General features: G+C 37.0%; 1 protein-coding gene across 7 annotated transcripts in view; it reads right to left on the minus strand.

Annotated features, from left to right (window-relative positions):
* Positions 1–4,059: 4,059 nt before the first annotated feature.
* LOC105340062 (mediator of RNA polymerase II transcription subunit 15) overlaps positions 4,060–13,359 on the minus strand; it is a 37,571-nt gene continuing 28,271 nt past the window's right edge. For 5 of the 7 annotated variants that reach the window (XM_034483059.2, XM_066080114.1, XM_066080111.1 and 2 more), the window contains 12 exons: positions 12,300–12,371; positions 11,725–12,087; positions 11,544–11,569; positions 11,187–11,305; positions 7,172–7,309; positions 6,816–6,879; positions 6,651–6,714; positions 6,282–6,454; positions 5,841–6,010; positions 5,227–5,325; positions 4,716–4,813; positions 4,060–4,235 (listed from right to left, as the gene is read on the minus strand). In XM_034483059.2, coding sequence (XP_034338950.2) covers positions 4,197–4,235; positions 4,716–4,813; positions 5,227–5,325; positions 5,841–6,010; positions 6,282–6,454; positions 6,651–6,714; positions 6,816–6,879; positions 7,172–7,309; positions 11,187–11,305; positions 11,544–11,569; positions 11,725–12,087; positions 12,300–12,371 — 1,425 coding nt within the window. In that variant the 3' untranslated portion in view covers positions 4,060–4,196. The remainder of the gene's footprint in view (positions 4,236–4,715; positions 4,814–5,226; positions 5,326–5,840; positions 6,011–6,281; positions 6,455–6,650; positions 6,715–6,815; positions 6,880–7,171; positions 7,310–11,186; positions 11,306–11,543; positions 11,570–11,724; positions 12,088–12,299; positions 12,372–13,359) is intronic. The other 2 variants (XM_066080116.1, XM_066080115.1) reach the window with 1 other exon arrangement.

Consider the following 13,359-nt stretch of genomic DNA (forward strand, 5'->3'; position numbering starts at 1 on the left):
GGTGGATGGATAATTATATTTGTCGGGGTTGGGGAGGGTTCCGAGACATATTTTGGAGATTTTATTAAATATAACTAATAAAATTAAATTTTCCGGGGGGATGAGATCCGGACCATCTCCCCCCCTTTACTGCATGTGTGAAGTTATTAATATTGAATTTTCCGGGGGACGGACCCCCTCTCCCCCTCTAGATCCATACATCAGAAAGGAGTGTCGCATAATGAAATTAGAATGTTACTATATGTTTGATCCACGGTAAACAGACAGCTGGTAAGTGACAGGAGTCTAGAGGTGCATATGTATACATTATGGCGGACATTACATTTTATATGGAGTATATAATGATTAGACATAGCCAGCACTGGTAAACATATATGTCACATATACACATTAAAATATTTATAAACAGTCATAGTAAGCACAATGGCCTAGCGCATGCGTACCATGATATCATGGATTAATCGGAAAATCTCGGCGAGTACGGTATCTGCATCAAATTCTATGTAATCGACCGAGACTTTCTGAATGTTATAAAAAAAGGCGAAGTTGCGAAGGCGAGAGTGCGAAGTTGCGAAGGCGAAGGAGCGATGGTAGTATCGCTCCTTCGCCTTCGCACCTTCGCACTTTCGCCATCGCATCTTCGCCGTCGCATCTTCGCACTTTCGCTCCTTCGCCGTCGTACTCTCGCACTTTTGCCTTCGCAACTTCGCACTCTCGCATCTTCGACCTAAAGGCGAAAGTGCGAAGGTCGAAGTGGCCCCATCGGAACACCATCTTAAACAGACTTCAATCTACACTTTCCGAAGATGCTTTAACAAGTTTCATCTTTTCTAGCTTATTTGCTTTTTAGAAAATTCTAAAATATTTTCTCCAAAAATTTCCACGTAAACCTGATTGTTGCCCCACCCAACCCTGGAAATCATGATTTGAACAAACTTGAATCAACACTACCTGAGAATGCTAAGAAATGCGCACAAATTTAATATAGCTTTTCTAGTCAATTGGTTTTTAAGAAGAGTCTTAATTTTTTTTCTTATACATATCGATACGTGAAATGCTACCCCATTGTGGCCCCACCCTACCCCTCAGAGTCATGATTTGAACTAACTTGAATCTATACAAGTTTCAAAAACTTTAACAAGCTCTAAGAACCTTAACCTCCGCCATAAGACACACCATGCATGCAGTTTGGTGAAGTTAGGACCAGTAGTAACTTAGAAATGGCTATCAAAGGGCTTATTTACTACGATGAATATGTGCAAAAAAAATTACATAGTCTAACAGATGCTAATTTCATAATTTATTTCGAAAGAAAGTACAACGCAAAATGTAAATTTCTCCTTAGAAAGGTAAATGACCATGTCAATTTATAGTAAAACATTGAGGGGAGTGGGGGGGGGGGTCTGTTTAACATGGTTTAATATATAAATAATATACTTAATTGATATTTAAATGAAAAAAAACATTTTAAAGTTGAGTAACATTTCAGTTATTTTCTTACAATATTGCCATGTCTCTGGCTAGAAATATCTTATTTAAATTTCAAGTGAGTGCAATGACTAATTGTTGACCACCCAGACTCAAAGTAAAGGTTATCTCTCTTTGAAGGGTCACAAGATTTCCAAGTTATAATATTCACAGCTCTTAAAGGGGCATGGTCACGATTTTGATCAAATTCTGTTTTTATGTTTTTATTATTTACAATGCTTTAGAAACGCATTTCGAATGATCAAATAAAATTTGAGAGTCATTCGTAGAGTTATAATCAAGATACAGGGCTCACAATTCTTTGTCATGTAAACAAGGCTCGTGCCCTGTTTTTGTTTACATAGGTTCAATATACCAGTAAAAAATCTTTTCCAGCTTATTTGTCTATCTTTTTATTTATTTTCAGCATAGATAAACAGTTTCTAACGTTTAACACATCCGTTTTAGGTTTAAAACTGAAATTTTTACTTCAACGTTCAAAATGTAAACAAACGCTTTGTTTACATAGCGAAGAATTTCATGCTCTGTAACTCGCTTATAACTCAACAAATGACACTCAAATTTCGGTTGCCTATTAAAAATGCCTTTTTGAAGCATCGAAGATATTAAAATCGGAAAAATAATTTTTGACCAAAATAGTGACCATGCCCCTTTAAAATAGAAGGGAAATGTGTGTGACTAAGAAATCTATAAAGCCTTCAAGCAAGAAGACACAACTTGTAGAAAATCGGCGTTTCAGTCAGTCATTTAGGTTTGCTTGTACTGGCACTGAGGATCGGGCCCGCCATCTATCATATTTGGTACAGTATGGTACTGGAGGGTTATCATCGGGAGAACAAATGAGCGGTCTGAACAAATTAAGGCTGTTCGCAAGGCCTTGGTGCAGCGCCATCAAAGTCTCCCATTCATATCCATTTGGACTACGTAAGCAAAAAAAGGTACATTAGCATTGAATTTAATTTCAATGTGACCTAATTTAGGACAGGTCTTTAGAATAAACATTAATCAATTTCCTCCAAATTTATTCAGTGTTAGAATGTAACCAATATTTTCAATAAATGACTTTTAAAATTGTTTCCGGAGATAATGATCGGGTATCATTTCGCGGATTTGGGCCACGTGCAGTCTCCAGGTGTTGTTAATTCCCCCATCACACACATTACCCCCGTGATTAAGCTGTGAATTGCCTGTCCTATGTTCGTACTCGCAGTAGTTCTACCTATTGTACGGCTTGCTGACTCTGAGGCATCTTCAGAAGCCTTAATGGCAGTGGGATTCAAAGCTTTTACATGGGCCATTAAAAGACCAATTATAGGCTTCATGTGTGATTTTTTGGCTACCCGTGTTTTCTGCCTTTCCATGTGGCACTATCTGATTAGAGGACCATTAGACGTGACATCTGTGTCCTGTGATTATGCCTGGGGGTGGGGTGGAGGGGGAGGGCCACAATGGACTGATTAAACGGTTACCGCACCCACCATTACACAACCGACGAGTCACCCTCAGAATGACATAAACGTATCCTGTAATAATTGGACGAAATGGAGTGTTTAAGAAAATATAACATAATCGGACGACCACCTTCAATCAAAAGGAAACGTATAAAAAGTGGCAACAACCTTAGTAAATAAACAAAGAAGCGTCCGAATCAAAAAAGACTGAGGTGTAGACCCGTCTGAGGGGGTCATAATTGTCATCGGTTTTATTTATCAAGTATTCGTTCATTATATCAAGGTGTATCAGATCAGCCATCTACAAGAAAGGGCTTCGACCTTCCTCACAAAGCGCGCGCCTTTTGACGTCTGCTTGTCCCGATGACTTACTGCACACGGCCTGTAGTGTAACTGACGGGCTCCTATGGATTTCATACCGGGTTCAACGTCCTTCAGAATGTAGTCCGTAATTATTTTTTTCTCTGTCTTAGCTTTCAACATGTACATATTCACTATTGTTAATTCATAAACAGACTCGTTAGACATTGTGTAAAAGATGCGAACGCGGACATATATTCATGGTATTAGCCTTTACACAACAAAGTGACTTAGTTCTTTAACTTGGACACTGTTGGACTAGTCTAATTAAAATTAGCCCTATAGCGTATTGCAGAGGTTACAAATTGTAATTCCTTTGCCATTTTCCATCGATATAAACAGTAATTTTTGTTTATTTTCTAACACAAAACAGTTGCTGAAACGGGGTCGAGTTAAATTAAATTCTTCCATAAACATGATAACTTCTCTATGTGACCATAATTTTCACCACATTTATATTCTGCCAAAACAGTGGACTGCCACTATTCACAGTTTAGTCCACTTCTTTTGTTATTTTATCATTAATGGGGGAAACTTCAATAACTGTTGTCGGAACTGCGGTCCTGGCGTCAATCATCTTCTGTCCCCCCCTTTAATGAGAAAACCTTCTGTGATTTTATGAAGGCGATTGTCGCCATCACAAAGTGATTAAAGGTCATTTGATAACAAGAGTATCGAGTAACCGAGACCCCGGTCCTATCGGGTCAATTCGAGGTCCGAGACTGATACACGCCATAAAATAGAACTTAAACCAAAGAAAGACAACTCTAGTAAAACTTATTTAATCAACAACATGGCAAATAAGCTCAACAAAGTTACACATGCATACAACGCTACAGTCCATACATCCACAATAAGTATTCCTGCCACACACTCTCTCCCTCCCCCCCCCCGCCACTATGAGGGTGCGGCACAGGCTCTTCTGATACTCATTTCCTGGAAATACATAGTCATTAAGAATTAAAATGGGGCAACTTTTTTTTCAAGACCGACATCATGATCCAAATTTTCAGAAATTGTAAAAAAAAAATATAAAATTTTGTGTGTGAAGTCAGGTGAATGAATTTATGTAAACTGCAATCTTCACTAGAAAATCAGCATATATGAAATGAGATTTGAACAAGATTTCAAATAGGAAATTTTCATTTGTTTTCAATCTTTTCGGTGTGTGATTGGAGTTGGTGGTGGTGTGTCTATTATTTTTATAAATTCATGTAAAAATGTTTCTTTAATTCCAATAGTTGTTTTTACCTATCAACTCTTTTTTTTCTTTCAGAAAAAGTATTGAAAAACAGCTAGTAACGTAAGAAAAATATGGCCTTAGCAATAATAAAACATAGATTTCTGACATTATAAAAAATATAATAAAACTATCAGAAAATTCAGACAGATATTTGTTAAAATATACAATTTTACCCATTTATCCATCAGCTCTGTGAATGTGTATTTACTGGGCATCTGAAGTAACAATCGAGACAGGGATTCTTGTATGGAAGACAGGAAAGGACTTGATTCTGAAATTCAAAAAAGATGCCACCATAATAAAACAAATCAAAGACAGGATGGGTACATACTCACTCTTTGTTGGGTTTGCTTTCCACTGATGGTCAAACCCCCATAAACCAGAAGTACCCTTTTTATAACCTACTAAACAGAGGTCAAATTTCCTTCATTTCAGATCACACTTTTCAAGAGGTAAAAGTGCATCATGTCAACCATGTAACAAGTACTCCGACATGGGTCTTCATTAATGTGTGCTTCATAAAAAAATGTTGTTTTTTTTAATTTTAGAGACAATATTTGGGTTTAAAAGAAGCTTAAAATTGAATGTATCCAGGAAGATGAGAATAGAAGTAAGCCATGTATTTTTGTATTGAAATATATCAAAGACAGATCATTTCTAAGTCTAAAGAGACTGCCCACTTACCATAGTCCTGTGTCTTTGTGTCACACTGGGGGCTGACCTGGGGGTACAGCTCGGGAACCTTCACTGAAATGGGCGGGACACAGGGCAAATTCTTGTCATCTACAACAAACAATGTCACCTCACCATCACTAAATCAATGATGTCACCTCACTCATCACTGAATCAATGATATCACCTCAACCATCACTGAATCAGACAATGATATCACCTCAACTGTCACTGAATTAGACAACAATATCGCCTCACTTATCACTGAATTAGACAACAATATCGCCTCACTTATCACTGAATTAGACAACAAAATCGCCTCACTTATCACTGAATTAGACAACAAAATCGCCTCACTTATCACTGAATTAGACAACAATATCACCTCACTTATCACTGAATCAGACAATAATATCACCTCACTCATCAATCAACCAGACAATAATATCACCTCACTCATCAATCAACCAGACAATTAAATCAATTCAGTATATTATAATTTCCTAATAAATATGTCATTTTAGAAAAAAATCCACTACTTCATAAAGCAATAACTATATACATGTATGTCCACTGTACTGATAGCATGGCAATACAATTAACCAATACTTTTTTCACATACTTACCTATTTTACAGACAAGATGGACATCTTTAGATTTGGAGTGCTGCGTTGGGTCCAGATTAACACGGAATCGGCTGCCGAGCCGAGCAATCTCTCCCTGCAGGATGTGAGGAATATCTTCATCTTCCTCCACCTCTTCTCTCTTCCTCTTTTTTGGTGGAGGGCTTGGGGCTCTGATAAATACAACATAAAGAACTACGGTACAGTTTTGAAATATTTGCTGGAAATACGTACATTGCAACTGGTTCTGGTTTTTAAACTTTTGAATGACCTCAAGATTTAGAACTGAGTGAGATTTTCAAAGAAAGCAAAATTTTAAAATCACATATTAAAAGAATAAACAAGGATGAATTTCTTCAGTCCTCTATCTCTTCTAAAAATAAAATGGCTTGATTAAGTCAATAGCCTGCCTATCTGATTTACAATGCAGAGAGAGTATCATACCTGATTGGTGCCCCAAACAGAGCAGTCATTGCAGGCCCAAACGTCTGCTGTAAAGCATGGTTAAACATGGGAGATTTCATGTTGGTCGCCACGGCATCCAGTAATGGCTGACACATGTGCATGGGGGTGGAAGTAATGGTGGTTGTGGCAGATGGGACAGATCCGACTCCAGGCTGAACCGAAAAATGGGACATCTCATCACACACACCAAATTAATGCAAATCAACATTAGCTTTCTATGTGTATAAGTTTTAACTTTGAGGAAACACCATTACTTGAAAGGTCAAAATAATGGAAACCAATAAAACTTACAATAACTAAAAGGTGTACAGGCCAAGATCCGTGAGTGATAGTAATACTCATACTTACAGGCTTTGCCATTTCCAAGCTGTCCAAAACTTGTTCACATTTCAGTAAGGTTGCCATTGGTAATCTAAAATATTAGATCATTTCATTAACGTAAAAACAGATGTATCACAAATCAAAATAACAGTGGAATTTTTTTTCTACTTTTGGAGAGGTCTATACATTTACCTTTTGGATGGGTCTGTTAAAATCTTTAAAAGATTTTCCATTTTACTGATGTCCTTTTTGCTCTCTAAAAAAAATGTTCAATAGTAAATTTTTTTGATTTCCTAGTTCACCGTGTAAAAGACATTCATTACAAAAATTTCAAACTCATTTACATGTATTGTAAAATAGATACTTTGTTTTGAAAATAATTATGACTTTAATGCATCCAGGAATTTTTGAATTTCTACATTCTAAGTTCACATCATGATTCAATCTCCTGCCATATTGCTTCATTGATTAACTCTTGTCAATTGTGAACGAGACAAAGACTTGATATAACCAATATTGGCAGAACTACTGTTTACATGTACACTTACCTTCATCTTTGCCAGTGGTCAGTCGGTTGATCATTCTCTTCAGTGGTTCGATATACTTTTGTAACTGTTTCAGTTTATCCAGGTAGGCTTGTTCTTCATGTGACCTTGGAGTGTTGGGGCTGGGTGAATTAGGACCACCTATAAGGAAAAACAGACCATTACAGAACCCACGGCTGTAGACCAATGTTATAATGGGACAAGAGGCCAATAGGCCTTAACGGTCAACTGAGTAGCATATAACTCATACACAAACTTGTTGAGGAGTCTAATATATGCATTTAATTGGGTTTCATTCTGGAGTAGAAATATTATAATTTTGTAATGACGACCACCTCCCTGCCTGAAATCTTTCAAAAAGAACTATGAAACCTATAATTTTGGCAAAAAACTTAAAGATCTGGTCAACAAAATCATGAATTCAGTTTTCCTTTCAGGTGTGTGGGAGTAAAGAAGATAATTTTTAAACATTATATGCATTAACACCTATACATCCATTTTGGCCCTGTCCTAGAGTCAAATTCCATACTCCAGGGGACATGAAATTTAAAATTTTAGTAGATGACTTCCTGGTGAACATAATTATGAAGTCAGTTTTTCATACAGATGTGTGAGAATAGAGAAGATTTTAAAACATTATATGCATTAACACTATATTGCCATATTGCCCCTCCCCCCTCTATGTCCTGAACCCCTGGTCCAGGGGCCATGAATTTCACAATTTAGGTAGTTTATCCAGGTGAGCTAAAAAACAAGAGGCCCATGGGCCACATCGCTCACCTGAGGAACAATAGGTATGATAAAGTCAGCTACATGGAGTCATAAAACAAACAATCTGGACAATGTACAATAATACATGTAGATCCTGTATAAATAAAATCCATTTTTCCCCCTTGGAACTCGGATAGCCCTGATTGCTGCCAATATTTACAAGAGCAGACTTTAATCACCGCTCCTGCACATATATAGGGACTCAAAGTTATGCAGGCAGGGATGACCGCACACCTACGCAACTCAACAGGTACCAACGTCTACGCAAGCAGGGATGACCGCACACTTGCACCAACAGCTCAACCTAACGCAAGCAGGGAGTGCCGCACACTTGCGCTAGAAAGGCCTGAACACCAGCATGGATGACCATACATTAGTTCTCCGCCGCTACCACCACCAATACAAGCAGATATGACTGCACACTTGTATTAATGCGATACAGGGCAGGAATGACCGCACACTCAATCTATCCATACCTGTTCAAGTTTAACCCCAAACAGTCGCTCATCGAAATGCAATAGACACTGTCCCTATATATGTGCCAACCTAAAATAATTCATAGTATCTAAAAATTGGAAATCAAAAATAAACAAAATAATCTGGCCTTACCCAAAACTTCTTATGCAGAACAACTTATATACATTGAATATTTATCATTGTATAAAAATAATCATCACAATAATTGGTTAACAGTGGATGCATTAATTAAAATAATCAAGAATCAATAAATCAAGGGCAATAACTCAATACAGTAATACAAAAAGATTCTAATGAAAAAATAGCTGCCTGCTTCAATTCTATAGTCATATCACATGTTGAGTATTGCAGTTCTCAAAAAGATCCTTTACAATTGTTTATATATGGGATATTTAGCTACATCAAACTCTGAACCTTCTTGTGAGGCCGAAGAATTGTCCTGGAGCCAAAGTTTTAACAATGATAAAGAATCATCTTGCTGATTAGTTTCTGAGAAGAAGATTTTTAAAGATTTACTTTATATATTCCTATGTAAAACTTTAACACCCCCCCCCCCCCCCCCCATGTGGCCTCACACTACCCCCAGGGATCATGATTTTCACAACTTTGAATCTACACTACCTGAGGATACTTCCACACAAGTTTCAACTTTCCTGGCTGATTAGTTTCTGAGAAGAAGATTTTTAAAGATTTACTCTATATATTCCTATGTAAAACTTCGACCCCCCATTGTGCCCCACCCTACCCCCAGGGATCATGATTTTCACAACTTTGAATCTACACTACCTGAGGATGCTTCAGCAACAGTTTCACCTTTCCTGGCTGATTAGTTTCTGAGAAGAAGATTTTCAAAGATTTACTCTATATATTTCTATGTAAAATTTTAACACCCCCCCCCCAATGTGGCCTCACCCTACCCCCAGGGATCATGATTTTCACAACTTTGAATCTACACTACCTGAGGATGCTTCCACACAAGTTTCAGCTTTCCTGGCTGTTTAGTTTCTGAGCAGATGATTTTTAAAGATTTACTCTATATATTCCTATGTAAAACTTCGACCCCCCCATTGTGGCCCCACCCTACCCCGGGGGTCATGAATTTCACAACTTTGAATCTACACTACCTGAGGATGCTTCCACACAAGTTTCAGCTTTCCTGGCTGTTTAGTTTCTGAGAAGAAGATTTTTAAAGATTTACTCTATATATTCCTATGTAAAACTTCGACCCCCCATTGTGGCCCCACCCTACCCCTGGGGATCATGATTTTCACAACTTTGAATCTACACTACCTGAGGATGCTTCCACACAAGTTTCAGCTTTCCAGGCTGTTTAGTTTCTGAGAAGAAGATTTTTAAAGATTTACTCTATATATACCTATGTAAAACTTCGACCCCCCATTGTGGCCCAACCCTACCCCCGGGGGTCATGAATTTCACAACTTTGAATCCACACTACCTGAGGATGCTTCCACACAAGTTTCAGCTTTCCTGGCTTTCTGGTTCTTGAGAAGAAGATTTTTGAAAATTTCTCGAAATTTTTCATTAATTTCTAATTATCTCCCCTTGAAAACGGGTATGGCCCTTAATTTTCACAACTTTGAATCCCCTTTGCCTAAGGATGATTTGTGCCAAGTTTGGTTGAAATTGGCCTAGTAGTTCTTGAGAAGATGTTGAAAATGTGAAAAGTTTACGGACGGACAGACGGACAGACAGACGACAGACAAAATGTGATCAGAATAGCTCACTTGAGCTTTCAGCTCAGGTGAGCTAACAAATAAAATATTTTCCAGAAAATAACTCTTTTTTATATTTTGAATTGTGAAGTTTATATTTTTCTCATTGGACACAGTCTATGTACAGTAAATGTAAAGCCTCCTCCCAGACCTTTGGGAGAACACTGCACTTACATGTTGTATTGATTGTGTAGGAAGCAATGTTCAATCAATAGGCTGTATGGTATTTAATACAAGGGTTTGATCATTGCAATACTTTTTCACATTTTATACATCACTTAAATGATTGAATGATTCCAACAGCAACACGACACTTGATATATACTCCACAGAGCTGAGTATAAAATTATTTCACTGATTCGTGTATAGATGTTGTATCGGTAATATATATACAGGACTGCCTACATGATTATGTATTCATTGATAGTATTTGATTGAAGCTACAACTGGTCTAAATAAATCATAAATTCTATAAAAATCAATATTTATTTTCCAATAATGGCTCAAATTTCAGCCTCATTACTTCAACATTTACTCATTCATAATCACTGAAAAACTTCCATAGCCTCATGTGCTTAACATATTTTTTGTCATTTGGTATAAGAAACTCAGTAAATCACATTGACTACTGATAACTGTCGACAATTTCTCTTCTATGAACTATACATTTATTTAAAAAAATTTAAGACAATGACAAGCTAAATACTGAGTATACAGTTTAATTATTTTCAGCCTCTATAAACTCACAAATACTTCCATGGAGCTTTCATGTGTGCTTACCTCTCAGTGTTGCTAACAGTTCAACCCAACCCCCACATGTATTACGAGACTAGTCCCTTAGAGCAGTAAGAACAGTTGTTTACAAAGAATATTTCTCCATAGAAAACAATATACCAGTACATTTAGTATGACAGTTTCAAAACCAAAAGTAAATTTCCTACAACTGCCTCTATTGAATCATGGCAGATAATTGTGAAAAGACAACACAACTGAAACACATAATGCTTTTTTAAAATCGTTTCAGTTTCTCCACGTACCTGGTGTGTTTAGGACTCTGGGGGAGTTTCCACGAGGATTGGCGACCATTCCCTGTGGGGAGGGGGACATCATCATGCTGCTGATGGAGGGGGGCTTTGGTGAGGGCACGGCTTGCTGGCTGTACAAAAATATCCCGACGTACAACTATACTCGTACTTATCATCAGTCACACATCTGTGTTTTTCATGACCTGAGTTTATACTTCCTTTAATCCTATTTACACTTTAGTAACACAAATTTTGATTGAATATTTGAATACACTCTGTTTCTACATTTAAAATTTGATCAAGACTACATTTTGTACAGCTGAACATCAAGATTAGACAAATTTCCACATCATCAGAAAGTACACTTACGAACTTGCATTAGGACCAGCTTGCATCTGGATTCCATAAAAGAGAAGAACAATGAAATTACTGAAAATCTATCAGATATTTAAAGAATATATCTCAGGTATAATAACAAATAAAATAAAAATCAAACTTCTTTCCATATTCGGAAACCATGAAGTAACCTTCCCCCAAAAAGTTTCTTTACCTGCTGACCAAAGGCCATCTGAGAAGCCTGGCTGATGTTCCCAATGGATGTTTGGGGTCTTTGTTGTTGCATTCCCATGGACACCATAGGCATTCCAGGTTGTTGCATACCTGCTTGTTGCATTCCAGGTTGCTGCATAACCCCTTGTTGCATTCCCCCTTGCTGTAATCCACCTTGTTGCATTCCTCCCTGTTGCATACCCTGTTGCATTCCAGGTTGCTGCATCACACCTTGTTGCATCCCCCCTTGCTGTAATCCACTTTGTTGCATTCCGCCTTGTTGCATACCCTGTTGCATTCCTTGCTGCATTCCAGGTTGCTGCATTCCTCCACCCTGCATTGCCTGTTGGTATGTCATCCCAACCTGTTTAATACAAAAGTTTTGCAGACATTGAAAAAGGCATGCAAATAGCATCTTGTACATAATTTTCTAAATTATTAGAGCAACAACTATCCAATATGTAAAAATTTCTAGGAAAAATTCAATTTAATTATTATCATTGAAAGATCAGTTCGAAGGTAATTGTCAATCAATTTCATATCAGTTTATAACCAAGTTAGTAAGAGAAGACTGACTGAGTTTGCAGGGAGTGGCTGAGCCATCGTCTGAACATGCTGAGCAGACGTCACCAAGAACGCATCCTGTCTCTGTAGAAATAACGAGACAGTATCAATTCATTCATCATTTTCCCTCTCTCACTAAACCTTTAATAAAAGCATGCTTTCAAGATAATATACTGTATTCCATTCAGGAAACAAAAAAACCACTGTCCAATGATTGGACACTTCTGCGTTCTCTTCTGTTTCTGTTCTGAATCAGTGCGTACACTGTCCCCTGTTACAGGCAGTCACTGCTTTTGATGATTGTCATTTTCTATTTCCATGACACTTCAATTTAAGGGGTTTTTTTGCAGTGAATGAAACAGCCAATACCAAACTCTTTCTATACTTTCTATATACATGTACAAGTCGAGTCTTTGGAAGAAAAAGCTATTTTAGTCAATAGTTGAATGTTTATATAATTAGACAGTTATTTTAAGATACATATTGGCAAATCCTTTTCACACCTTTGGAAAATTAAAAATTCAACATTTTGCAAAAAAACATCTCAAAAGTTCTATCGAATCATTTTTTTTGGATTAGGGTTAAAATGATTTTATTTTTACTATATGTCTATCATATTTTTATACTGTGGAATCAGTAGATCCTAAGATCAATAAAATTATCCAATTCATCTAACCTGGGTGAGTTTTGCCGTATAGCCAACATAATTGTATCCATATCATCCCCATTTACTAATTTAGAACCATTTTCTCAAATTCAGCTTACAGACAAGACTGTATATATATAAAAAAAACAATTTATTTGAGGACTTATAACTGAATTAACAAACAACTGACCTAAGCCTCATAGTAGATTGACAAAAAAAAACCCACCCAACTTTGATTTGTCATTGTGTATTAACGACTAACTTAAATACCCCACATTGTATGCATCAAAAATTAATAGTTATTTAGAGACCTTATTTTGTGTATCACCAGCCAACTTAAAGATTCACTTCATGGATCAAGATCCAAATTTAAGAACTCACTGTTTGTATCAAAATGAACTTAGAGCCTCGTCATACATAAGAACA

Source organism: Magallana gigas, chromosome 3 (genome assembly GCF_963853765.1).
Source record: "Magallana gigas chromosome 3, xbMagGiga1.1, whole genome shotgun sequence".
Taxonomy (NCBI): domain Eukaryota; kingdom Metazoa; phylum Mollusca; class Bivalvia; order Ostreida; family Ostreidae; genus Magallana; species Magallana gigas.